This window comes from Plecotus auritus (assembly GCF_963455305.1).
Source record: "Plecotus auritus genome assembly, chromosome: 8".
Classification (NCBI taxonomy): Eukaryota; Metazoa; Chordata; class Mammalia; order Chiroptera; family Vespertilionidae; genus Plecotus; species Plecotus auritus.
In genome coordinates, this window is record NC_137782.1 from 164,989,749 (window position 1) to 165,017,462 (window position 27,714).

General features: G+C 41.7%; 1 protein-coding gene across 5 annotated transcripts in view; it reads right to left on the reverse strand.

Annotated features, from left to right (window-relative positions):
- Window positions 1-7,329: 7,329 nt before the first annotated feature.
- NCOA1 (nuclear receptor coactivator 1) overlaps window positions 7,330-27,714 on the reverse strand; it is a 175,322-nt gene continuing 154,937 nt past the window's right edge. For 2 of the 5 annotated variants that reach the window (XM_080683456.1, XM_080683457.1), the window contains exons 19-22: window positions 22,168-22,342; window positions 17,626-17,809; window positions 13,521-13,610; window positions 7,330-9,686 (exon numbers count right to left, since the gene is read on the reverse strand). In XM_080683456.1, the coding sequence (XP_080539582.1) occupies window positions 9,516-9,686; window positions 13,521-13,610; window positions 17,626-17,809; window positions 22,168-22,342 (620 nt within the window). In that variant the 3' untranslated portion in view covers window positions 7,330-9,515. Of the gene's footprint in view, window positions 9,687-9,771; window positions 9,829-13,520; window positions 13,611-17,625; window positions 17,810-22,167; window positions 22,343-27,714 lie in introns of all 5 variants that reach the window. The other 3 variants (XM_080683460.1, XM_080683459.1, XM_080683458.1) reach the window with 3 other exon arrangements.

Here is a 27,714-nt window from a genome sequence, read left to right on the forward strand (position 1 = left end):
TTACAAACTATGGAAGAAAATGATATGGACATGGAAGTGCGAACACGGTAAATTCAAGAATAAAGATCATTTGTTTAGAGTATGGAAAGTTATGATACTTAAAATGTAGAGTGATTTCAGGTAAACTATAGGCAAGATGTAGTCACTAATAAATTCTGAAGGTTGTGTTTAGAAAGATTTCTCTGACGACTGTGTGAAGGGTGAATGTAAGAGGCACGAACGTGGTTACTATAATCACTCAAAGAAAGGTAAGTCCTGAATTTGGTCTGTGATTAACAGGGTTAGAAAGAGGATACCATGAGGCACTACAAGGGATAATTTTCCGCAATTTGGAGAGATGGATCGGAGCGGGTTGTTGAGAATGATGATGCAATTAATACAGATAAGAGAGACCAGAGCTTATTTGTGGGGAAGTTATTTGGTTTGGGACTTAGGTTTGAGGTGCGGGGGAGTGGGGATCCATCCATGTGGTAATGTTCACCAGTTGGAAATTCAAGACCAGATTTTGAGAGAGGTCTTGGCTAGAAGAGCAGACTTAAGATGCATATGAATATAAGTGGTACTGAGTTCAAGGGAAAAGAAGGGAGAGTACAGGGACTCACTTCAGAACTATTACCCTCATGCAAATTTAAAACATGAAAAAAATATCAGTCCTTCAGCAAAACCAAAATTAGTGTCCAATTTACTTTCAAAATGGAAACCCCACCAAACTTCTAAGGAACTTGAGCTCCATAGAACAATTTTTAACTCATCCATCTGTTAAAAGAATCTTTTTTAAAAATAGTTTTTAAAATTGATTTCTTTTAGGGAGAGGGAGAGAGGAACATTGATGTGAGAGAGAAACATCAATCTGTTCCTCCCATACGCAACCTAACTGGGGATAGAACCCAAAACTTGGGCATGTGCCCTAACCAGTGACCTTTCGGTACATGGGATGGCACTCAACCAACTGAGCCACATCAGCCAGGGCCACTCATCAGTCTTTCTGTGTCATTGTGTCATGGTGCTTTTATCTCAGTTTTAGCTGTCCTTCAGGACAGTGGAAACAATGGCAGGTTACATCCTAAAGCGAAAGAACTGACTCTGGGGTTCAGAACTTCCTAGCCACCTGGCAAAAAATCTGAGCTTGTTTCCCCATCTGTAAAAGAAGGCTATGCCCTACTCTAATTGCTTCAAAGGATTTTAAAAATCAAATGACATACTGTATGTGAAAGTGCTGTCAAACTAAGAGATTATTAGCACAAGAGTATTAGTCAAGCACATTGCCTGGCAGAGTAGAAAGAAAAGTTTCCCTTAACTGATTTAGAAACTCCACTATTAGAAAGGAAGCAGACAGATTCAGGCAAGCATCTGTACTTCCCATCAGTGTCTGCCCTGCAACAGTTCATCAAAACATGGAATAGTCCTAACCGGTTTGGCTCAGTGGATAGAACATCAGCCTGTGGACTGAAGGGTCCCAGGTTTGATTCTGGTCAAGGGCATGTACCTTGGTTGCGGGCACAAACCCAAAAGGGGGTGTGTAGGAGGCAGCTGAATCGATGTTTCTCTCTCATCGCTGTTTCTAACTATCCCTCTCCCTTCCTCTCTGTAATAAATCAATAAAATATATTTTAAAAAAACATGGAATAAACACCACCTTGATCTAAGGTTTTGTGTTTTATTCTGTACTAGAGGCCTGGTGCACGAAATTCGTGCACGGAGGGGGGGGGCTGTCCCTCAGCCCAGCCTGCACCCTTTCCAATCTGGGACCCCTCGAGGGATGTCCGACTGCCCATTTAGCAGTCGGACATCCCTCTCACAATCCAGGACTGCTGGCTCCCAACTGCTCGCCTGCCTGCCTTCCTGATTGCCCTTAACCACTTCTGCCTGCCAGCCTGATTGATGTCTAACTGCTCCCCTGCCAGCCTGTTTGCCCCTAACTGCCCTCCCCTGCAGGCCTGGTCACCCCTAACTGCCCTCCCCTGCAGGCCTAGTCCCCCTCAACTGCCCTTCCCTGCAGGCCCGGTCACCCCCAACTTCCCTCCTCTGCCAGTCTGGTCACCCCTAACTGCCCTCCCCTGCAGGCTTGAGTGCCCCCAACTGTCCTTCCTTGCAGGCCTGGTCCCTCCCAACTGCCCTGCCCTGCTGGCCATCTTGTGGTGACCATCTTGTGTCCACATGGGGGCAGGATCTTTGACCACATGGGGGCAGCCATCTTGTGTGGAGTGATGGTCAATCTGCATATTACTCTTTTATTAGATAGGATAGAGGCCTGGTGCATGGGTGGGGGCCAGCTGGTTTGCTCTGAAGGGTGTCCCAGATCAGGATGGGGTTCCCTTGGGGTGTGGGGCAGCCTGGGCGAGAGGCCTGTGGTGGTTTGCAGGCCGGCCACACCCCCCGGTGACCCAAGCGAAGGCCCTGGTATCTGGGATTTATCTTCTATAATTGAAACTTTGTAGCCTGGAGCAGAGCCAAGCCTCCTGCTCGCTCCGTGGGGGAGCCATTTCTGTTGGGATTTATTTATCTTCTATAATTGAAACTTTGTAGCCTTAAACGGAGGCCAAAGCAGGCCAGGGCTGCAGAAACTTGGCTTTCTCCATCGCCGGGGGCAACCCTAGCCTCCTGCTCTCTCCAGCTCCGTGGCTGCCACCATTTTTGTTGGGATTTATTTATCTTCTATAATTGAAACTTTGTAGCGGAGGCCCAGGCAGGCCAGGGCTGCGGAACTTGGCTTCCTCCATCACCAGGGCAACCCTAGTATCCTGCTCTCTACAGCTCCGTGGCTGCCACCATTTTTGTTGGGATATATTTACCTTCTATAATTGAAACTTTTTAGCCTGGAGTGGGCTGGCCAGGGTGTGTGGAAAGCTTGGCTTCCTCCATTGCTGGGGAAACCCAAGCCTCCCTCCTGCTCGCTCTGTGGCTGTAGCTGTCTTGGTTGGGGTTAATTTGCATACTTGCTCCTGATTGGCTGGTGGGCGTGGCTTGTGGGTGTAGCAGAGTGATGGTTAATTTGCATATTACTCTTTTATTAGGTAAAGATTATAGGACCTCTGGGCATTGTAGTGTGAGGAAAACCTGATGGAACAGATATTCCTTTCTAACATTTAATTTTTTAAAAATATTTTTATTGTTTTTAGAGAGGGACAGGGATAGAAACGTCGATGAGAGATAAACATCAATTGGCTGCCTCCTGCAAATGCCTTACTGGGGATCGAGCCCACAACCTGGGCATGTGCCCTGCCTGGGAATCGAACCGGGAACCTCTTGGTTCCTGGGTTGACGTTCAACCACTGAGCAACATCGGCTGGGCCCTTTCTAACATTTTAATTCTTTTATTTTTCTCAAGCCAATGTCGCAGCCTTGCTTCAGATACCTGTGGGAATTGCTTGGTTCTGTTGGTTGCACAAACTACCAAGGTTCTGAGACAAGCACAAATAATTCGACCAGAGCCCAAATCCAGGATAGGAGAAAAGTGCTTTGTCTGCAGAAGGATCAAGAGCCGGAGAAAAGTGAATGCTTCTATGATCTGATCCAAGAAAACAAATTTCCTGCCTCATAAAAAAGGATCCTGTCAGTTATTTTATACCTGCCTCACACGAAACCCATTTTCCAAAAATTTTTTAAGCTAAGGGATGACACTGCAGCCTCATGGAACTCCCTTTTCATTTCATTTAGATATGGACAGACTGCCACTTCTAAAATTTTAGTGGGGCCCAGATGGTGTGGCTCAGTGTTTAAGTGTCGACCGGTGAACCTGGAGATCATGGCTCGATTCCTAGTCAGGGTAAATGCCTGGGTTGTGGACTTGATTCCCAGTAGGGGGCATGCAAGAGACTGCGGATCGATGATTCTCTCTCATCATTGATGTTTCTATCCCTCTCTCTTTTTTTTTTTTTTTTTTAATATATTTTATTGATATTTTACAGAGAGGAAGGGAGAGGGATAGAGAGCTAGAAACCTCGATGAGAGAGAAGCATCGATCAGCTGCCTCCTGCACACCTCCCACTGGGGATGTGCCCACAACCAAGGTACATGCCCTTGACCGGAATCGAACCCGGGACCCTTCAGTCCGCAGGCCGACGCTCTATCCACTGAGCCAAACCGGTTTCGGCTATCCCTCTCTTCCTCTCTCTAAAATCAATAAAAACATATTTTTTAAAAATTGTAGTGGGACACCTTGCTGACCTTATCATAAAGCTCATCCCCATTTAGGCCTCCAAAGGGCAAGAGCTCTGCCTGTCTCCAGAGAAGGGACCAGGTCCTCTCTCCTCAGCCCTTGAATTATCATTCCTTTTGAAGGCTTGTTTTTGAAAGTTATTTCATGTAAGAAAATTGCCTAAGGTCACACAATAAGACTCTGAATTAGTCCTACTTCATAATAGTGCAGGATAATGGATCCAGAATTTGGAATTAGAAGACTTGGTTTCAAGTCCCAATGCATTGGTAAAAAGTGTTTGCCATGACCTTTTAGAGTTTTTCTTTTTATTTAAAAAAAAAATATTTTTATTGATTTCAGAGAGGAATGGAGAGGGAGAGATAGAAACATCAATCATGAGAATCATGGATCGGCTGTCTCCTGCACGCTCCTTACTGGGGACTGAACCCACAATCTGGGCATGTGCCCTTGACCAGAATGGAACCCAGGACCCTTCAGTCCACAGGCCGATGTTCTATCCACTGAGCCAAACTGGCTAGGGCTAGAGTTTTTCTTTTTATGAGAACTTTCTTAAAGGACTGCAAAGGATTACATAGAGAATGTACTGAAAAGCACCTTACAAATTGTTACAGTACAAATTTATTTTTCCTGAATGTTTCTAATATTGTTATCAACTACAATAGAGAACTGTGTAAAATATGTAAAAACCTATACTTCTGGATAGAGCTGGTAATGGAAGAGATCTCAGCTAGTGGCTGGCACAATTTCCAACTGAGGATCCCAAAGCCTAGTTCATGTTCCTCCTGGAGCTCTTAGCTGATTTCAATTACTTTTCAGTCTATCAGCTAACATCCTATATAATAAAAGGCTAATATGCAAATAGACTGAATGGCGGAACAACCGAACAATCGGCTGCTATGACGGGCGCTGACCACCAGGGGGCGTGTGCGGAATATGGCAGGCATTGGCCACGGTGGGATGGTGGAGCAGGTGAATGGGGGCACCAGACCAAGGTGGGGCACCAGTTGCTGTCATTGGGGTGAGTCTCTGGTGGTTACTGAAAATGCTTTGCTCCCGTGTGCCATGGTCCCGCCCGGCACTTGCACCCACTGCCAGTGCTGGCCCCACTCGCACCTGCTGCCGGTGCCAGGCACTGGTCCTGATCACTCGGCGCCATCAGTGGGTGCGAACGGCAGCTGTTGGCCCTGATGCCCCTAAGGGCTTCGCCATCTCCCCCTGCTCCTGAGGGGCAATTGGGGCAGCAGCTGCCACTCGCACCCGCAGACGGTGCCGGCCCTGCTCACACACGCTGCTGGCGCCGGCCCCAATCGCTCCGCGCTGTCAGCGGGTGCAAGTGGGGCTGGTGCCGTCAGCATGTGGGAGCGGTGGCAGCAGGAGCGGGGCTGCCAGCAGACAGGGGACAGGGGGCCAGAGGATGGGCCGAGATCCACCCCTGTGCTTACCGTAGCCTCGCGGCCCACAGTTCCTTTCAAGGTGCACGAATTCATGCACTGGGCCCCTAGTAATTTTAATAAGATGGTTATGAAAACTCAGGAACATCAGTTAACAATATAAAAATCCAGGGTCCCTTCCTCTGCATGTGCTCTTCCTCAGACTGTTCTTCACTAGCTACTTCCTCACCATATGGCAAACCTCACTTCAAATGCCTTTCTCCCTCAAGGAAACCTTCCTGGACTCTCCAGACAAGGTCTCACTAACTCAATCCAATTCTGAATATAAGCTCTGGGAAGGAAGGGTCCATGTCTGCCTGGATCCTTCCATATCCCTACTACCTTGGATAAAGACAATAAAATGTATTAAATGAATGGAAGAGGCCAGAGCTTTGTGTTTCTTTAATCTTGTTAAGAACTCTTGTAGCAATAAAAATAAAAAATATAAAGAAAACTAATTTAGCCCTAGCTGGTTTGGCTCAGTAGATAGAGCATCGGCTTGCGAACTAAAGGTCCCAGGCTTGATTCCTGTCAAGAGCAGGTACCTCGGCTGCAGGCTCCTCCCCAGCCTGGGCCCTGGTTGGGGTGCGTGCAGGAGGCAACTAATCGATGTGTTTCTCTCACGTCGATATTTCTGTCTTTCCCTCTAAAAATCAATGGAAAAATATCCTCAGGTGAGGATTAAAACAAAAAACTAATTTAGCACTGGCAGAAAAGGTTCTGGATGGAGGAATGCTTCCTTTGGCAGTTTTCACCAATCAAAAGAATTTATGGACTGAACTCATCCAGATCTTTTTCAGAGACACAGGGATGGCCCAGGGTCAAGCTTGCTCTGAATCAATCACTTTATTCAAGTGGAGCTGCCTTCTGGGAAGACCAGTTAGTCAGCCAGGAAATGAGCCCAACTTCTGGGTAAGCAGACAGCTGTCCTTTCTTTTTCTTTGATTGTCAGGATCCAGAAGACAGTTTCTAGGTATGGAACCTATCTTGGGCAAAACCATAAAGATGAAGCTTCTCTCTGTCAACCTCACTTTTCCCTCAATTGTTTCTACTTGTTTTTCTAATGGCCTTCCCACAACTAATTTAGAATAAATTTAAATCAATGTTTACCCTCATTGAAGAGAAGTATTTTGACCTTATCTCAACTTTGGGAAACAAGGGTCTGTTCCCCATAAATACGATTTCAGACAACAGCTACCAAATCTGTGTGTAGGAACAAGTACAGGATATACATCCTCCCGTGCCCTCTAGCAAGTAGCACACTTGCTTACCCTCCTTACCCAGGCACACTAAGCCAAGTGTTAGTGGATTTAAGCTGCCTTAAAAACACACAAATAAGAAACAGGACCTGTCAGATTGAAAGAGTCTCCTCAAGTAAGATTCAACATCTGCATAATAAATGTTAGTAAATAAAAGCCAATAATAGTGAGAGATATGGTATGGTGTGACTCTGAAGTGCTGGGGGACCAGATCTCCTGGGTAACAAACAGCCGGACCAGAGTGTTTAAATCATCAGACAAAGGGTCAAAGTCAGAATTTCCTCTAGGCCCACTGTCATGACTTCACTTGGACCTTCTCAAATTTCACTGAGCTGGTTCGCATTAGGGTGACTTCCAGGATCTCTGGCTTCAGGGATTCTTTCCTTTATTATCCTTCAATTACCCATTAGCCATGTAGGGCTTTGGCAATTCCTGCAGGAGGTAGGTTTCACTTCTTCCCTGTAAATGAAGAGGCAACCCGTGAGGTTGTTAAACAAATTCTATTCAGCAGCTGGAAAAGTGCATTTCCTGTGGAATGACAGGAATTACATAGAAGCAAGCAATTTTATTTTCCTCAAATGTAGCAATAATTTCAATCTGTACATACATAAAACAAACAGTGCAATTATAAAACCTTGAAGGTGACATGCATACATTAAGGTGCAGTTGGGATGGAGGAGGATGTTAGCATCTCCAATTTTCCTTACCACTTTTTTTCTAGTCCTTATGCGAAAGTACTGAGTCAGGAAACTTCGTCTGGAATGCTCAAGTTAAAGGTGAACTTCCTGAAGTCTGCAAGTCTAAATGTCACAAACAGAACAGAGATGATATCCTAGAGCAGTTTGGTGGGGACTAGAGTAATATGGCTGGGCTTTCAAGCTGGGAATGAATGACACTGGGGATGCATTTATCTGAAAAAGGAAAGGAGATAATGTTTGTAACTGAGTGTCCTATTTCTCTTTCATAGTTGCTACCCACGTGAGCCCTTCCACCAATCTTTTGATTCGGTATTCTACTTTCTGAATAGATGCTGTCCAGTGGAGTTATTTGTAACTAGGGGTGGTGAGACGCAGAGAGAAGGACCTGGGAAAATGGCTTCTTCCTTGATGTCTGAGTCCAAGCTCCTCTTCCACTGTGACTTCTTATGGCCTTTTCTCTGCCATGGAAGCAGAGGTAGCTGGTGCGCAAGGTCAGGTGCTGTCATCACTCACAGGCCCAGGAGTGCAGGTAAAGGCGAGTGATGGGGGTCTACCTTTGCTTCTTCCACAAAACCTTTCTCAAGCTTTCCTGGCCTTGCAGCAGAACTTCTAGAACTAGAAAGTCAGTTCACTGGGTCCTTGACTCAGAGGCCAGGATGAGACAACATGTGGCAGAGTGAAGGACACAAAGGGAAAATAGGGTACCAGTTAGCCTCAGAGCAGAATAAATTTGTATTTGCACTGATGAAAATTGAAATTCCCAAAGTCAATCTAAAAAAAGTAAGATTTCCTTTGAGTACTAACTTCTCTCTGTACAAGTAGCCTGTGCACTTCTGGTGACAATTCCTTACACTGCTCTCAAGGCAGATGATCCCAGCGAGACACTAGGGCAGTGCGAGCTCTAGCTCATCTGGAACGGCTCTTTCTGGCAGTTGGCATTTTGATTTGAACCCCAAAGTAAATCCATACATGGCATCACAGTTATTAAAATAATGAAATATTACTAGCCAGATGTAACTGCAATTCAATCAATGTTATATTTCACACACAAATATAGAAAAATCAAGAGTATGATAATAAAGCCATAAAATTAAACAGAAGGAAATAAATTTCTACAAGAAATCAAATATATTTACAGTGAGATTTAAAGGTAAAAATAAGCTACTTGGATCATAAACTTAATTTTATTTTAAATAACTTTAGCTACTCCAGCTGTTAATACAATAAAAGCAGAAAGAACAGGCTGCCTTTCCCCAGATTTAATCAGAAAATTGTATCTACAATAATTGACAGAACTCGCTTCTTGTCCTTCACCCATCTCATCAAAAATTATTGCATTTTCCCCAAACTGTATTTTTTTGGATTCCTCTGAATACACTCATTTCGTCCTCATTCCTGGAGGCATCTTGGTTTAAATCCATCTTTAAAAAAGGAGAAGGGGTACATATGTGGAGGCAAAATATTCTCTTGAAGCCAACAGATACAGAGTTGCTAGAAGAAGCTGATTGTACACACAAGCTGCCTGGGGTCGGGAAGGGCTGTTGAGACACGTGACAGCCTTTGGTGAGGGCACAGGCCCTTCTTCCTGGGCAGAGTCGGAGCTGAGCCCGCGGGGGCGGGACTCTGTCTTCGCTGTGGAACTTGTCCTTTTGGTTCTCCTCCAAAGGCCTTCATCCAGATAAGAAGCCAATGACTGATTACAAAAATAAGAATAATTAAATTTGGCTCAAGAAATAGATTGTCCAACTGTTCTGCCTTGTTATTTTTCAATATCCAAGGCCTTTACAAAGAAACAAAAACATCTCTCAATCTCCCAACAAAAGTGAACTCCTTTTTATTTTTTTGCTCCAAATGCTACGACCTGAAGAATGGCTGCAGATTGAGATATCAAAAATCTCAGAAAAATATATAATATATTTGTATATCTCTGTATGTCTATTATTTAAATTTCACATTCCTTTAAAAGTGGTTATTCAGTCAGTAGCTGCTGAAGGAGGCTCTTCTGCTGGGCCTGGGGGGTCTGTGGTCCTGCCGTGGGTTTTTGAGTTCCCAGTGGACCAGGCTGGTTCAGGTAAGGGTCCCCGCCTACCAGATTCACTGTACACTGGACGTCAGCAAACACCTGAACCTGTTGCACCTGCTGGAACACAAATAAAAGATGTGTTTAGACAGAAAGGTCTGCCCCCCCGGCTTATGAGTGGGTACTACTTGAAGTGGAAACTCACTAGAGCATTCCTCTAGTCTGTAGTCACCACAGAGAAGAACTCTTCTGTCTTCTTGTCCTACAAAAAGAAAATCGCTGCACTCATTTTGCTCAGGGTTCTGGAAAGTTCACACTTTAAAAATAAAATAAAAATCAGAATGGTCAAACCTCCTACAGGGTTGCCATCAATACTGAAAGTGAGCATTGTTGCTAATGTTGCCAAGATTGGGAAAAGCCCAGTTTCAGAGACTGGGTATCCAGTGGTGGGTTAAAAAAAAACCACATGTTATTTGGAAAACTGGTTCAAAAGCATTCTATAGATAACTTTAGTAGGATAAAAAAAATCTTTATGATGTTAGAAAATTAAGGACTTTAACCCAGTATTAGCAAAATATAACCACCACAACTTAGTAACAGGACATCAGCATTACTAATGTCCCAAAGTACCTAAATGTACGATTACATATTTATTTATTGCCTTTAGAATTACAGCAAAATATTAGCAGAACAATTTTATATTTAACTTCTTTTTCCTGATAGAGAATCCATTTAAACACATGAACTAAAAATAACAGTAAATTATGAAATGAGAACAGTGTGAATTTTCCCTTTAACTGCTTTCAGTAATAATAGAACTATTCCTTTAAAATGTCTACAGTTGCATAGTTATAGCGTTTTCTATTGGGAAAACAAAACCAGAAGTTAGTCTTTATCAATCAGTCTTATTAAAAGGTCATTTGTAGAACTGACAAAGGCCAATATCACACTGTAAATGTTCCAGACCAAGAATGGAAAGGCCTTCTCAGTCATCTAAGTACATCTAACTAAGTGTCTCAAGCTTTTGGCCAACTTGAGCCTCGTGTTTAATAGGTTCCTGAGATATTTTTGATTAATGGTGCATTTTCTTGGCCGTTTGTCTCATCACTAATTCGTGTCAATTACATTCAGCTTTTCTGAAAAAAATTTTATCCTAATTGAACAAAAGTTGTTTTCCATCCACCTTCACTGGCCAAATGTTAACTGTCCCAATGATCCAGTTGCCATATAAGTCTAGCCCCTGGTCCTCTCCATCCAGCGACACCTCCAGTCTACTCTCCTTAAGCTGAAGTAGGCATCCCTGAGCTTTTCCAGTGCCTGATGAATGAACCCTACTTAGATTAGCCTCAGTTCTCTCCTTGGCCTCTCTCTCCTCATCCTCCTCTTTCCCCAGTTTCCCAAAGTTTGCTTCTTGCCTCCACATGCGTCCATTTCTTGTTTTCTTTAGGGCTCTTCCTTGTGTATCTAAAATATACCAACTCTCCGAGTCTATTCTCTAGCTGCCTCTGTGTCCTCCCTCAACTTCGTTCTAACTCCTCACTCCTGCTTTTCCTTCTACAGCTGCCCCCAGCCTTGCTCTCTTCCCATGTCAACAATCTCCCTACCAGCTCTCTTCTGGCGTCTCTTTTCTGTGTTCCTTTCCTGTTCTCTCCTGTCTTGCCTTCTCCTCATCCCAGCACTCCAAATGCTGGGACCCCCCCCCCCCCCCCGCCCCATCCTAGCCTAGTCCTCCTCTCCTCGTTTGTTTCCTTCTCCTTTTCTGTACATCTATCTCTGTATTTCTATCTAACTCACTCTCCAATTTTTGTTTGGCAAAAACAAAAACATTGGAGCAAAGAGAGATTTCATGATGGGCTACTACAGAAAAAAGATTCTGCCACTGAAGCTTAAAAGAAGCACAAACTATAGAGCTTTTAGGTGCTGATTTTTTAAAAACAATTAACATAAACTTTCTTGTTTATATGTTTCAACTTATGAAATACTGGGGCAGAGCATAAGATGTTTTTGTCCCCAAACACTTGAAAATATTATTATAAAGGCATGAAAAAACAAACTAGAAAGAAAATTCTGCTTCTTTAAAAAAGAATGCTTTTAAAAAAGATAGTCTATATTGAAATTTTTTTTAAAAATTGAAAATATTAAACCAAACTCTAAGAAAGTACACACTGCAGCCATTTTGAACTTGAAAAAACGAGGTCCCTTAGACCAGACCTCAAAGGACTTCTAGTACCGCCACACCTTCATAGGCAGGTGAGGCAAGACGCAAAAAAAAGCTTCAGATTTACCAGATCAGAAGGGTGGTGTGGGAACTGAGTCCCAACCTCTTAAGATTTCCCAGAATCGTTTTTGCTTCCAGTCTTGATTGTTTTGTTTGACCTATTTTGTTGAGCTGCCCAGTGTAAGTCTCTGTAGGTGTGAGACTTTAAAAAACGTCCGGTGAAGGAAGACTTCATCTTCCCCATCACAGAAGCCCCTCTCTTCAGCCCCACAGGACTCAGGTCCCATTCCTAAGGGACACAGCCTCCTAACTGATGGTGCTCCTCCAGAGCCGCTGCCCAGGCTGCTCCTCCCCCCCCCCGCCCCCCTCCACATGAAGCCTAGGCTGGCGCTTGGATCACTGCTTCCTCTCAGGACCACTTACGCAGGACTGCATCCATATCCCTGAGTTTAGCATTCATGGCCCCTGGAGGTTTGCCCCAATCCACTCTACCAATTTTAATTCCTATGAGTTCTTATTACAAACCCTCTGCCTTCCTTCAGTGAATGTGGTTTCCCAGCACTATGCTAAGATATACTACTGTCTCCCTGTCTCTGGACCCTCCACTTCCAATCCCCTAGACTTCCGAGTTTACCCCACCCCAGCTTCCAGCAATCAGCCAGAAGACCTTTCTCCTTCACTTGGCCTTGCAAACGATCCCTCAAGGCCCAGTTCAGTCCCATCTCCTATGGAAATGCTCATCTAACCATCTCAGCAATTCTACTATTTAAAAAAACAAAACAGGTCTCTTGTTACTTGTAACGAAAATCTGAGTGACAATTTATGTGTACAGTCTATGTGTTTTATCTTTCAACAGGCCCTCAGTGGTGTAGCAGAAAGAGCATCAACTTTAGTGTTAGAAAGACCTGGGTTTGAACCACAGCTCTGCCCCTTTCTAGCTTTGTGAATTGTGCATATAATCAAATCTCCTCAGGTTGTTTCTTCATCTGTGGGGAAAAAAAGGACTACTCCTCCTTCCTGGGGGTAAAGTAAAGCTTACATGAGGTAAAGCACAGTGCCCAGCACAGTGCCTGGCAAACCATGAGCATTTATTTCATAGAGCTAACTTTGTTTCCTCCCTTCTTCACATCGTTCACCGAAAGGGCAAACATGTCTCATGTTTCTTTGTATTGACACATTAAGCATAATGCTGGTACTTAAAAAAATTTTTTTGAGCTACTTACTAAGAGACTAAATACTAAACCAAAGTTACCATATTGAATTAAAACCTCCAACATTTCTAAATATAGGTCAATATAAAAAAGTGGCCACTCATGCTTTTTATATATTGTTTTAAAACAAACTTCTAATAAGGAGGCAGAGTACACGGCAAACATTTTGTTTTATTTGAATTTACTGAGATCTTTTGAGGTATTTTGATTACATATGAATTTGAGCACTGTGTTTATTTACAAAATAGTAATTAGTAGCCACATTAAATTAAACCTTATGAAAGTTTATCTCAACAATTTAACCCTCTCAACAATCCTATAAGCAGGTATCTTGTTAGTTCTGTTGGTTATACAGCAGCTCAGGAAGTTCCCTAACATGCCCAAGGTGACACAGCGAAGAGTAGGGCCAGGACTCACACCCAGGTCTGACTCCCAAGACCATCCTCTTAACCACAGTGCTGCACCAAGTTTCGTGTGTCTCTAGAGTGTCTCTGACAGCTTAGGGCTCAGAATTTTCTTACTGACCTGGGTTCCATCTGCTTCTGTTTTGAGAAGGTCAGTAGATGAAAGCTGGTTGCAGTAGAGGCCTGTGTGTCTCAGTGCCGAATCGTTGATCTATTAGAGATAAGTACAAGAACAAATTACAAGGTAGTTGTTTAAGCTGAAGCTCAAATTCTTCAATTAAAAACAATCTCACTGACAGAAAAGTAATAGGACAGCAGAAATAGAGAGCTTAGTAATTGTCTATGTTGTCAGAAGTGAGGACAGTGGTCCCCTTTGTAGGGTGGAGAGTGATGTGGAAGGGAGAGGAGGAGAACCTCTGGATGCTGGCAATGTTGATATGGCTGGCAGTTATAACCGTGTGACAATTTATCTAGTTGTATACTTTTTGTATATTCTTATATATGATACTTCCATTAATTGCAAAAGACTTCCACTTCCAGTCAAGATTCAGTAACAGGGGTCAGATTTATCTTCTGCCTGAATCAATTAAAAAATTGGACAACATATATAAAATGAAGACACTTAAGACATTGGACAAAGGCAATAAAAGAAAGTTACTCCTAAGAGTTGGGAAACAATTGAGGTTGAGTCCTGTGATTAGCCCAGCCTACTGCCTAGACAGAATTTCCAGGCTGTAGCGTGGGGACAGGGAACCCAGGCAGAGCCTGGCAAACTTCCCAAGTTGAGAAGATGCAGCTGGAAGTCTGAGATGGCCAAGGCAGCTGGAATTCACAGGGCAGAATATCTGATGAGAGAGCTACACAGAGAGAAAGTTCTGAAGATCTTCAGATCCCCTCGAGTCTATGGCTTAGTAATGATCAGCTAATAGGTGTCAGGGAACTACTCAAAGCAGAGAAAAGATTCATCTGAAAAGATTTACATGGGATCACAAAGATATGGGAATATGTCTTGAACCCACTAGCCAGAGTGGAAAACATTATAATTCATGTATTACCAAGTAGGATTTGCCTCAATACTAGGGTAAAATTAGCCCTATACTACACACAGCTGTGGTCCCACAAAAGAAAAAAGCAAGACCTGAAAACGATCAAACTGTTTTCAAGTAACTTAACCACTTCCCCAAACAAAGCTCAGGAATATTTATAGGAATATTAACAAGGTAAAATTCATGTCTAGCATCCAATAAAAAATGACCAGGCATGCAGAATAATATGACCTATAATGAAAAATAAAGTCAACCAATTGAAACCAACCCCAAAATGATGCATATGATAGAACTGATAGGTGAGAATATTAAGACAGTTATTATAATAATCATATTCCATATGTTCAAGAAGAGAGAAAAAAGACTGAACATGTTAGAGATATGGAAGATACAAAAAAGGTCCACACTGCACTTGTAGAGATAAAAAGCAATGTCTGAGATGAAAAATACATTGGATAAAATTAACAGGTCAGACACTGTAAAAGAGCACTGAACCTGAAGCTCTAACACCAGAAATGATCCAAAGTGAAACACACAGAGAAAAAAATGGCTGACCTCACATCTCTCCCCAAACCTTCAATCTCCCAGACCCAGAGAATCAGTAAGCTGTGGGATAACTCCAAGTGGCCTACTATATGTGTAACTGAAGTCTCTGAAGGAGGGGTGGGGGACTGACAGACAGGCAAAATATTGGAAGAAATAATGGCCAACATTTTTCCAAATTTTATGAAAATTACACATTCATAAATCAAGAAGCTCACTGAAGCCCAACCAGGCACAAGAACCATGAATAAAATCACATTAAAGAATATCGTAATCAAATTGCTTAAAACCAGGAATAAAGTGAATGAATAACTTAAAAGCAGCCTTAAGGGGGAAAAATCAACATGTACAGAAGGACAAAGACTAAATGACAGCGGATATCTTATCAGAAATACTGAGCAACATCTTTAAAGTATTAAAAGTTAAAACTGACAACCCAGAACTCAGGGAAAAGAATTTTCAGATGAAGGTGAAACGAAAACTTTTCACACATATAAAAGCTGAAAGAATTCATCACCTGCAAACCTACACTATAAAAAGTGTTAAATAAAGACCTTCAGGCAGAAGGAAAATGATACCAGATGGAAATTTGTATATACACAAAGGAATGAAGAACACTAGAAATAACTACATGGGTAAATATAAAAGAATTCTTATTTAAATTTTTAGAAAATATACTTGACTGGTTAAAATAAAAGTACTAACAATATTTTGTGGGGTATGTAGGCATAATATGTGTGACAATAGCATAGGAGGGGAGAAATGGAAATAAACTTTTGTCAAGTTCTTATATTATACATGAGGTCATGAAGTATCATGTGAAGGCAGATGATGATAAGGTAAAGATGAATATACATATATATAGCCAACAAAGGAGATAAAATGAATTTAAATATTCAATTAAATTTTAAAAAAGGCAAGAGATGGAACAAAAAGAATAAAAGTGAGACTTTTAAATGCAACCATATCAATAATCACATTAACTGTAAATCACATTCAATGAAAAGGCAGAGAATGTCAAATTGAATTAAAAAGCAAAACTCACCACATAAAAAATACACTTTAAATGTATGGTCTTTAATGTAATTCATTATATTTTTATTGTTTTAATCTACAAGAAACAATCTTATTTAGTTCTTTTATTTTGCTATAAAATATGGGTTACTAAGTTGTTGTTTTTTCTCCCTGCTAACTTCATTAGGCTTACTATATAATACATGGGGAGAAGGGATTTAAAAAAATTAGTATCAGAAAGGAATTCTATAGAAAAGGTAATCAGTGTTTATGTATTTTTAAGATTTGTTGTAAATTATGGCTACATGGTCAAAGCCTAGTTACCATAGTCTACTTTGTGGTTGCCGATAATGAGAATAGTAACTACAGGGAGTTACCCCAATGATCTTCTTAAATATCACTTTGAATTTAGTAATTCTCTCTTTAAAAATCTTCAGGAGGCTCCAGGATAAACTCTAAACATTGAGATGGCCTGCAATACCTCTAAAATGCCTATCACATTAATTCTGCTCTAAATATAACATTAATATCCCTTTAACATTCATTAAGCTTCTCAACTTCTGTTCCTGCCTAGATCATGGTGTGACAACCAGACTTAAATGCTCTTTTCTATTCTCTTTCCTTAGACAAATCTTCCATGTAGCCTTTCCTAACCGGGACGTTGTTCCTTTACACTCTCAGTAGTTAGTTGTATATACCCCTCATCTGACATAATATGTATGGTTCTATGGGGGTCCATCCCTTCACAGCTATTTTGTCCTATTATTCAACTGATCCTTTGTTTATGTTGTTTAACCCTAGCTTGTTAATATTACCTCCTATAGAGAGCTATCTTTGCACATAGCAAGTACTAAATAAACATTCAGAACATAAAGGGGTAAGTTCCAAGCCAATGTATTATATGTACATCCTCCTATATAATAAAGAGGTAATATGCAAATTGACCCTCACGCCCTCATGTCACTAGATAGCCGACCCCATGTTGTCACAAGATGGCTGGCAGGAGAGGGCAGTTGGGGGTGACCAGACCTGCAGGGGAGGGCAGTTGGGGGTGATTGGACCGGCAGTGGAGGGCAATTGGAGGCAACCAGGCCTGCAGGGGAGGGCAGTTGGGGGTGATCAGGCCAGCAGGGGAGCAGTTAGGTGTCAATCATACTGGCAGGGGAGTGGTTAGGTGTCAATCAGGCCAGCAGGAGAGCAATTAGGGGGCTATCAGGCTGGCAGGCAGAATGGTTAGGTGCAATCAGGCAGCCAGGCAGGCGAGTGGTTAGGAGCCAGCAGTCCCAGATTGTGAGAGGGATGCCGAGGGGTCCCAGATTGGAGAGGGTGCAGGCTGGGCTGAGGGACACCCCTCCAGTGCATGAATGTTGTGCACCGGGCCTCTAGTTTTAAAATAAATCTAAAACACTAAAATCTCCTGAGACTAATATCTTAAAAGGTCAGTCAAAATTTCCACTAAATATCTTAAGGGATAGCAATTATCAAAAGATAGAGGGAAAGAATAAAGAAATGTGGTTATTTTGATGAGTAACTATAAATACACCTGACTTCCCTTAGAATAATAATTTGTGGGGAGGTATGGTGTGGTGTGTGTGTAGCAAATGTGCCATTTGTGCTGCTTACCTGCTCAGGGCACACAGTGTTCATTCCTGGCATCTGCAAAGAGCTCATCTGCATGTGGCCCATCATTGGGTTCATATTCTGAACATTTGTGTTTCCACCTGCCATGGACACAGTGATGCTCATGTTGTTGTACACTCCTGGCTGTGCGGGCGTGGGCTGGTTCTGGACAGCTTGACTGAATACACTGTTAACTCAAAAACAATCCCAATTACATCCACTGATCATGAACATGGAATGTGACTGGACTTTGTTTCTTAATTACTAGATAGAATTCTAAAGAAAATACTTTACATTCTTAAGTTATACATAGGCTTTATCTTATTACAATATGTAAGGACTGAGTATAATTCAGATGCACTCTGAACTCTGCCCAAGGGGTTTAATAACTAAAAAGAGCTCATTTTAAGTTACAGTCATCTGGCCTTGTATCAAATCGATAAGCTCCAATTATCTGAGTAATTAAGAAAAGGAAGTTTTCCACATAAGCAAATCATCCAGATAACTGAAGTTTACCCATTTAACCATCAAAATCACTCTAAGATTACAAATGTTAAACCAGTTTTTATTAGTAGATAGAACAGAACTTGAAACTTTATATGTGAACCCCCCAAATTCTATGTGATACAGATCTACACATCTAAAGGAAAATATATGAATTGTATGTCTTTTATAAGTTCTACAAAACACCAAATGTTTTCTGATTATCTGTCAATTGTTAAACAATAAGCTGCAAAGAGCTTATTGTAAAATGCTACCTGGTTTAATGTTAATTATGGAGAATTTTATTTAAAAGGATATTTACCCTATCAATGGCTTATCTATTCCTTGCTAGCTCTTGGGCAGGAAGCAGGACAGCTTTGGCAGATTAAGGTAACACTGAAATTAACAGGCTGAGAAACAGGCTATTCATCATGTCTGAAGAGAAGTAGTAAATATTCCCCAAGTAATTACAAAACACAAATGCTCAGAGAAAATTATAGGCCTAGGAAATGGTCAATAATGCATCTGTGAACCATTAACGTCTGCACAATGTGTGTGCTCGTGAGGCAGTGCCCCCACAACTAAACGAGGAGAAAAAACCCATGAGGCTGCTGCTCACTTTCCAATGAGAACATTTCTGCCGTAGACAACGCTCATTTGTCAACTAATAGATCAGTCACCACTGTGGAGGCTCGGGGCTCATATAGGTTAATGCATGCAGGATGTTCAAGGACTGCAATGATGTCATACTTAGTGGAGAAAGCTTAGGATTTACTTTCTTGTCAAATTTATATTGGGGACTATATATTAAGTTCCTTCAAACTGCTCCTGCCAATAGTTCCATTTTAGTTTCTCCCATCCTGGGAAGAAGACCAACTGTTCTGTGGCATCAGTCACTGTTCCAGGTCCTGGAATGGACTATGGGGTTCACTGACACCTTAGGCCTAATGCCTGAAGGACCCCTCCCTCTGCTTTTATGGGGTTCACTGACACCTTAGGCCTAATGCCTGAAGGACCCCCAACTGCCCTCACGGCAGCCATCATAGCTTCCCTAAGCTAGTACCAGGTATTGGTAACCCCTAAATCATGAGGGGGAAAGGGGAAAATTAAGACTTTGGCCTAAAGTGGGCTCCACAGGGAGGGAGGACAGGTACTAACAAGCAGGGAGGAGGAGTTCTTGGTCAAATAAGTCTGAGAAACAAAGGGTTAAACAACAGGCCTTCTTAGCTTTTAAAATGCTAATAAGCACTAGGACTCTCCCAGTGACTAGAGTTACAGGGAAAGCTGCCCAGTTCCAGGACAAACAGATTTGTGTTAACCCTTTATTTCTCTTGCCACCAGAGAGAGAATGAAAAAGAATCACATCTTACTGTCTCTGAACACAACATTCTACTTAATGATTCTTTGTTTTACTTCTCTTCACCCTACTCTTGTCACCAGCTAGACTCTTGGTGACTTGACAGCAGGGGCTATTTCTCCCAGTGCGTGGTCACAAAACATATGCTGTCTGCGTTGACTAATAAGCAAGTGTGAATGTTTGAAGAGTTGGCGATAATTATTTTCTTTCTCAAATGACATGGGAAAGTCAAAGTTCACAAAGACTGCTAACATACAACAAAACTCAAGTCCACATTGTGTCTGAACCCAAGACGTGACTTAAGTAGGAAGAGGAAATCTGCACTCATTCGTTGGAGAAACATATATTAAGTGCTTACCTGTTCTAAAGAATAGATATACAGAAGTAAACAAAAACAGTCCTTGCTCTTATGAAACTTATATTTTAGTTGGAGAGACAGACCATAAATAAACAGACTAATACACCATCTGTCAGGTGTTAAGCGCTGAAGAAGGGAAAGGAGGGAGCAGGGGTGGGAAGTGGTGTTGTTTTAGGAATCATGGTCAGGGGAGTTTACTATGGTGACATTCAATATCTATGCTTAACAAGGTGACATTAAGTAGAGACATGACTACTGAGAGAACATTCCAGCAGAGGGATTTTAAAAATGCAAAGGTCCCGAGTTTGCAATGTACTTGGCACATCTGAGGAAGAGAAGAATAAACAGAAGCCAGTGTGGCAGGGTGAGTGATGAGAATAGCAGATGAGGTCGGAGAAGCATCCAGGAGCAAGATTAAGTGGCGCTTTCTAGCCCTATATTGTACGTTGAGTAAGAAGGAGAGATCTGAATAAAGGACAGACTGACACACTGCCTCCTGTTTGAAAGGCATCCCTCTGGCTGGAGATTGCTGTGGTGAGCAAGGGTGGACCACGGGGGCAGGAGGCTCCTGCAACGGTCCAGGAAAAAGACAAGGGTGACTTGCACCGAAGTGTACAGGTGGGACAGGTAACAAGGAAAAAGGCGCTCCTCTGCATAACTGGAGAACGGAGTTACTTACGGAGATGGGGAAAAGGAGGAGAGGAGCATGTTTCGGTGAGAAAGTCACCTTCGTTTCCATCACGTTGTACAAGATGCCTATGACACTTCCATGTGGAGGTGTCGATTAGGCAGCTGTATATACAGCACGGTGTTTAGGGCAGAAGTCTGGGCTGAGATTTGTGTTTGGGAGTCACAGCATAGAGATAGGCGTGTATGGCAGTAAGACTGGATGATATCACCAAGGGAACAGATATGGGGAAGAGGTCCTTGAGGGAGCTCTGAGGCCCTCAAATGGAGGTCAGGGAGAGGAGGAAACGGAGAGACTAGGAGAGTCACGTTTCTCAAGAGGAGGGAATGTTCCAGAAACCAAATGAAGAAAGAATGTCAAGAAAGAGTAAATGCTCGGCTATGTTAAGTGCCACCATGATCACTGAGTGCAGCTGGCACTGCAGAAGATGTTAGTGACCTTGACAAGAAGACTCTGGGTGGAGTGGTAGGGATGAAAGTCTGATTGGTTCAACAAGGAATGAGAGGAGAGGAAGTGGCAGAGTACAGTCTTTTAACGAATTTAACTGTCAAGGGGGAACAGACCTGTCAGCACAACTGGGTTTCTTCAAGCCACATTAAGTGCTTAAGTGTAGACATGGAGCAAGAGGTGAAGTTGGATTTCATTAGGAGCACTTTGCTAGGCACAGGTGTGAAAGAGCGAGAGCTGGACAAGCAAGCTCAGAGTGCCTGTAAGGGAGTAATTACTGTGATGGACCATGAAATCTTAAGTGGGTTTAGGAAACTGGGATTAGAACACATCAGGAGACTAAATTCTTCTTGCATGTTAGACAGTTCCATTTCTACCTAATTTACACACAGTCCCCACTGAGAGCTACAGTTTTTTACACAGTCCTCTCTGAGAGCTACATAGTTCTCTGACAAGAAGATTTCCTCTCTCACCTTTCAGTGAACTTTCAGAGACTATAGTCTTGTGTTTTAAACTTTAACTGCCTTACTTATTATGCTGTCAGATAAAATGGCTTCCCTGTCATTAGAACCAAGACACAACCAAATTAAAACCCTTAAAAAATTCAAATGATGTGTGAAAAGTTCAGCAGCCAGGATTTGGAGGAAAATGACTTTAGTGAGCTAATTCTAAGCAAAATGGGTAAGATGAGGCCACTGAATATCTAGAATCAAAAAGTTGGGTAAGGCAGAAGGACTCAGAAGCCTTGAAACTTTTGTTACTATGAAATCTTTAAAAAATACTGAGAAGAGTGCAACCTGTCTGAATTCAGCTCTATAGAATTCCAACATTCTGCCATTCTTGCTTTAGGTTTTTAAGATATTTAAGCATTTATATAAAGAGATGCTTTTTTTATAAGTACCCATTTCTACATCTGTCCCCAGGAAGTTCTGTCTAAATGGGAATTGATCATATTCCCTAGGTGTGTGGGAGGTGGTACAAAAGGTTGGGGGCCATTAGACCACTTTTCTCTACTGTAAACATATAAATTTACCTTAAGGATCACTTAAAGGATTTAAAAATCATTATTTTTCTTGCTGATGACATAAAATTCAGTTCCTTGAATTTGCAAATTGCAGTAGCTAATAATAATGTATTTAGATTGTGAAGGAATGGCTGTTCTTATGTGCTGCAGTGTACTGGGGACAATCGGATATAAAAATTGCCCCTTACTTGTTGTTTCCCATTGCTCCTTGCTGCCAGGCCTTCATGTCTGGTGACTGGTACCCGGAAGCAGGTGGAGTTTGCTGGAGGAGAGAGCTCTGAGGAGGAGGGATTGGCATCGGCACCATGGAGCTCCCAGGGCTCAGAGATGGAGCAAAGCTGGCCTCACCTTGGGGAACCATTCCTGCAAATTGACACAAATGAATTTATGTGAACATATTATAAATGAATTAACCTACAAGGATCTTAAGAAATAACCTAATCAATAGAGTAAACATTTGTTTCTTAAAAATAAGGCAAGGAATTTCAGTATAAAGAGACAGATAAATAAACATAAAATAAGTTTGGGAGAATGTTTTCCATTCTAAGATGCTGATTTGTGTACCAGGATTACATGTGATTTTTTTTTTTCTGTTCTATTTTGCTTACATGAACTTTTAAGTGTAAAAATCCTATATGAACATACATGACAGATTATTTGTGTAATAAAGATGAGTTGAAAAAGCAAAGATAAGAACAACCCACGTGTGAGATGAAAAATGAGTTTTTGTTGCCTATTCTTCCTCAGTCATCTTTGTGGGCTCTTCTTCCTTTCCCTGTTTTTTTCCTTTACTTTATTGAGATATAATTTACATAGTGTCAAATTCACCCATTGAACTGCACAACTTACTTATTTATTTATTTACTTATTTTTTAAATATATTTTATTGATTTTTTACAGAGAGGAAGGGAGAAGGATAGAGATTTAGAAACATCGATGAGAGAGAAACATCGATCAGCTGTCTCCTGCACACTCCCTACTGGGTATGTGCCCACAACCAAGGTACATGCCCTTGACCGGAATCAAACCCAGGACCCTTGAAGTCTGCAGGCCGATGCTCCATCCACTGAGCCAAACCAGTCAGGGCACAACTCATGTATTTAAATAAAGTTATTGAGTCGTGCAAACATTACCACAATCCAGTTTACACATTCTCATCACCTCCATAGTTGCTGTGCCTGTGTAGAGTCAATCCAGCTTCCACCTCTAGCCTCAGGCAACCACTGCTCTGCTTTCCAACTCCACAGATCTGCCCTTTTTTGGGAATCTCTATGTATATAAAAGCCCAGCGACCCTAACAGTGGAACAACCGGAATGACCAGTTGCTATGATGGGCACTGCAGCGGCCAACCATCCTGATCTGGGCCCTGATTGGCCCCCCCGGGCCACCCGCAGCCCCTCCCCCCAGCCTGCCGGCCCCCCATAGGCCCTGATGGGGGGGCCAGCTGGCCAACTTCCAGGGGTCCCTCCTGCCAACCAGCCGGCCTCTCGATAGGCCTCATTCACTGGCCAGGACGAGGGACCCCACCCATGCATGAATTTGTGCACCAGGCCTCTAGTTCCATATAAATGTAATCATCTGAGGTGCTCTGTGTCTGGCTTCTTTCACTTAGCATACTATTTCTGATGTTCAGTCATTATGAAGCAGTTATCAGTAGTTTGTTCTTTTTTATTCAAGATGCTTATTGATTTAACTATTGAAAATCAATTTACCATTAAAGTCATTCTGTTGCAGTGATCTGTATGTCTATACTTGTACTAATACCACATTGTCTTGACTGTTATAACTTTATGAAAATTTTTGAAACTAGTAGTCATCCAACTTTGTCCTTCCTTTTCAAAACTATCTTGGCTACCTCTTTGCATTTCCATGTAAATTTCAGGGGAAGTTTGTCAATTTCTCCAAAAAGCATGGTTGTTTTTTGTTTTTTAATCCTCACCTGAGAATATGCTTACTGATTTTAGAGAAAGAGGAAGGGAGCCCTACCTGGTTTGGCTCAGCGGATAGAGTATCAGCCTGCGAACTGAAGGGTCCTGGGTTCCATTCTGGTCAAGGGCACATGCCCGGGTTGCAGGCTCAATCCTCAGTAGGGGGCGTACAGGAGGCAGCCAACCAATGATTCTCTCTCATCATTGATGTTTCTATCTCCCTCTCCCCCTCCCTTCCTCTCTGAAATCAATAAAAATATTTTTAAAAAAGAGGAAGGGAGAGAAACATTCATGTGAGAGAAACATTAATTAGTTACCTCTCATATGCACCCCAACCAGGGACCAAACCCAATACGTAGTTATGTGCCCTGACCAGAAATCAAACCCGCAACTTTTTGGTACGGGACAATGCTCTAATCAACTGAGCCACCCAACCAGGGTTTGTTGCTTTTTTCTTTTCCAAATACATTTTTATTCAGTCCACAGGCCGACACTCTATCCACTGAGCCAAACGAGCAAGGGCTGTTTTTCGATAGGGATTGCATTAAATTATAAGATCAATTTGAAATGAATTACTATCTTTTCAAACTTTTTTCTCTAATTTCTATTACTGTATCTTCAAGTTCACTAATTTTTTCTTTTGTAACTTCTGCTAGTAGTCTGCTTCTTATCCCATCCAGTATACTTTTCATCAAAAACATTACAGTTTTCATCTCCAGAAGTTTGATTTCGGATTTTTCAAGTATCTTCCATACCTTTACTTAACATGTTCAACTTTTCCTCTAACTTCTTGAACATACAGAATAAATGTAGAACTTATAATTGTCTTAACATCTCTATTAATTCTATCACCGGTGTAATTTCTGGGTTGGTTTTGATGGACGAATTTTTCTCCTCATTATTGGTTGTATTTTCCTGGTTCTTTGCTTGCCTGGTAATTTTAAAAAATGATTCCAGCCATTATGAATTTTACTTTCTCAGGTGCTCAGTTTTTAAAATCCCTTTAAATATTTTTGACACTTGTCGGGGTCACTGTTACATGAAAACAGTTTAATTCTTTTGGGTGTTATGCCTAAAGAGATAAGAGCAGACACAGTTCATTCCGTTTTGCTCATTACTGAGGCAAAACCCTCCTGAGTATTCTGCTTGACACCCCATGAATTATGAATTTTCTATTCTGGCTGGTGAGAAGAGGAATTGGCTTTGTGTAAACATTAAAGACTGTTCCCTTTAATCTTTTCAGGTGGTTTTCCCTGGCCTTGGTTTGCATGCACACGCACACATGCCCACCCACACCCCAGTATTCAGCTGAAGATCTAAGAGAAATCCTCTTAGAGAACTATCCCTCATAGTTTCTTCTCTTGTACTGTGCCCGGCTCCACTGCCTCAACTCAGGGACGCCACTGACTGCTGGTGGAGTCCCCCTCCCTGCACACAGTCTGGACAACTTTGAGAACTGTTCTTTGCTTCATATACTTTGACTTTCTGTTTGTTTCAGATAGGAGAATAAGTCTGGTCCTTGTTACCCCATGTTGGCCAAAAGTCAAAGTCTATTAACAGTTTTGAAAGTAAAAATGGATTTGTCTTTATGTTTTCTGTTATGTTAGCATACTAGAGGGGTATATTCTTTTCTTCCCCTGACAATACACTTCAGAGTTAAATACTTTTTTTTTTTTTAAATATATTTTATTGATATTTTACAGAGAGGAAGGGAGAGGGATAGAGAGCTAGAAACATCGATGAGAGAGAAACATCGATGAGAGAGAAACATCGATCAGCTGCCTCCTGCACACCACCCACTGGGGATGTGCCCGCAACCAAGGCACATGCCCTTGACCGGAATCGAACCCGGGACCCTTCAGTCCGCAGGCCGACGCTCTATCCACTGAACCAAACCAGTTTTGGCCAGAGTTAAATACTTTTGAGGTACATAAAGTTAATAAGGGGCAGAAAAAAGAATGTCATAATTTGATTACCATAATTTAGTATAATCCCTTCAAATCATACTCCATAAAATCTTGGATATTTTTTGTTTTTGCTTCTTTCCCTATCATTAGATCATATGCATACTTATATGTTCTTAATGTCTCTTTGTAGACATAAGTGTATATGCCTGTGTAATAGTCTGCATTCTGCCATTGTTAATACAATGATTTTTTTCTCTTTTTTTGTTTGGTTAATCTGGTCAGACATATAGTTAATTGATTCACTTGTATTCTAATAGGCTACAATTTTAAATTTTCTATTAAAGTAGAGCAAACTATAGTTTTTATTAAGTTTTTTTCTTTTACTAAATGTTTATCTTTTTTTGAAGAATTATAAATTTATTAAGTCATCTGGATATCTATCTTTTTGTGTAAAGATTATATAAATAACGTTACATATTTTTCCTTGCTGCTTCCTCCATATGTAATTTAATCTCTGGTAAATAATTTTGACTTAGAATAGAGAAAGTTATTTTTTTCTATTTATAACTCTATAGGGTGGGGTTCTCTCCCCTCCCCTATCATGTTAATCATCTCCATACTAGTATATGTTGACTGTCTTTGCATTAATTCTACATTTTAAATTTAATTGTTTTGGTTGTGATCCTTAATAAATACTTGTCTGTTCTAATGCTTTTTAAGCCTTATTTATGGTAAAATACTTTTTTTCAGAAAAACTATACATGTGAGGGGGAAGAGATACTTATGACATTCTGGATATTACTCTGTGGGGTCAAAGGAAACAATAAATAAGAGACTGCAAGTACATCACCATGCTTTCTGACATTTTTTTCTGGCCTTATCTCACATCTTAACTGCCCATGGTTTCCTTATCAGATGACCTAGTTTTAGTAGAAGGAACCAGCCTGTCAATTATGAGTTGGAGAGGTGGTTAGAGTTCTAGTCCCAGTTCTGCTACTACATTGGACCTTGGATTCTTTGAACCAGGCAATCTAGTTTAAAGTCTACAACTCCATCTTTGCCTAGACTATGTTAATTCTCCCCGCTGGACCATCAACAGCACCACAGCCATTCGGCAGCAACTAGAATGAAGATTCATCCTTCCATTCATTAATTTCTTCCAAGATTCATTAAGCATCTACTCCCAGACCCACCCCAACCTCTATGCTAAGTACTTGAGAAACAGATATTAAAATACCACACTTGGCTCACTTGAGGAACTTGCTGTTTAAAAAGAAAGGCAGCTAGGTTACCAAATGGCTGGAAGATAGGGTGGTGAGTGCTTATGATTGGGAGTGTCAGAGAAGGCTTCCAGAGGAGACACCTCTGAGAGAAAAAAGGAACAGAATGGGACCGGTGAGGGAGGGATGTTTTAGACAGGGCACAAGATGCACAAAAGCTGGGAAGTAAAAGAGAGTGAGGTATGCGCTCTTTCTTGGAACTGGAGAAGTTTGTTAGAGCTGGGACACTGAGCTATGGAGGGAGGGGAGTGGAGTTGGTAAGTCTAACTCGGACACGTTGAGTTTGGGATGTTGGTGGGAGACTGAAGTATGTTAGTCCAGGAGGCAGCTGTACACAGAGCTGAGATCTGGTTAGAGACAGAGAACAGCCATCAGCACGAAGAGGCCACTGAAGCCACAGGAGCTGATGAGATCACTGGGAGGAGTGGGTAGAGGAGCACTTTCACTGCGTCGTTCCAGAAGGGCGCTCACAGAAGGGAGCTCGGATGGGCTTCAAGGAACTCATGAAGTGGGCACAACTTTTAAAAAAATCCTTCATATTCACTTAGAATACTGCCTTAGCACAAAATAAACTTTTAAAAAGTCTAATTCTGTTCTAGTGCACTCATCTTCATAGCAT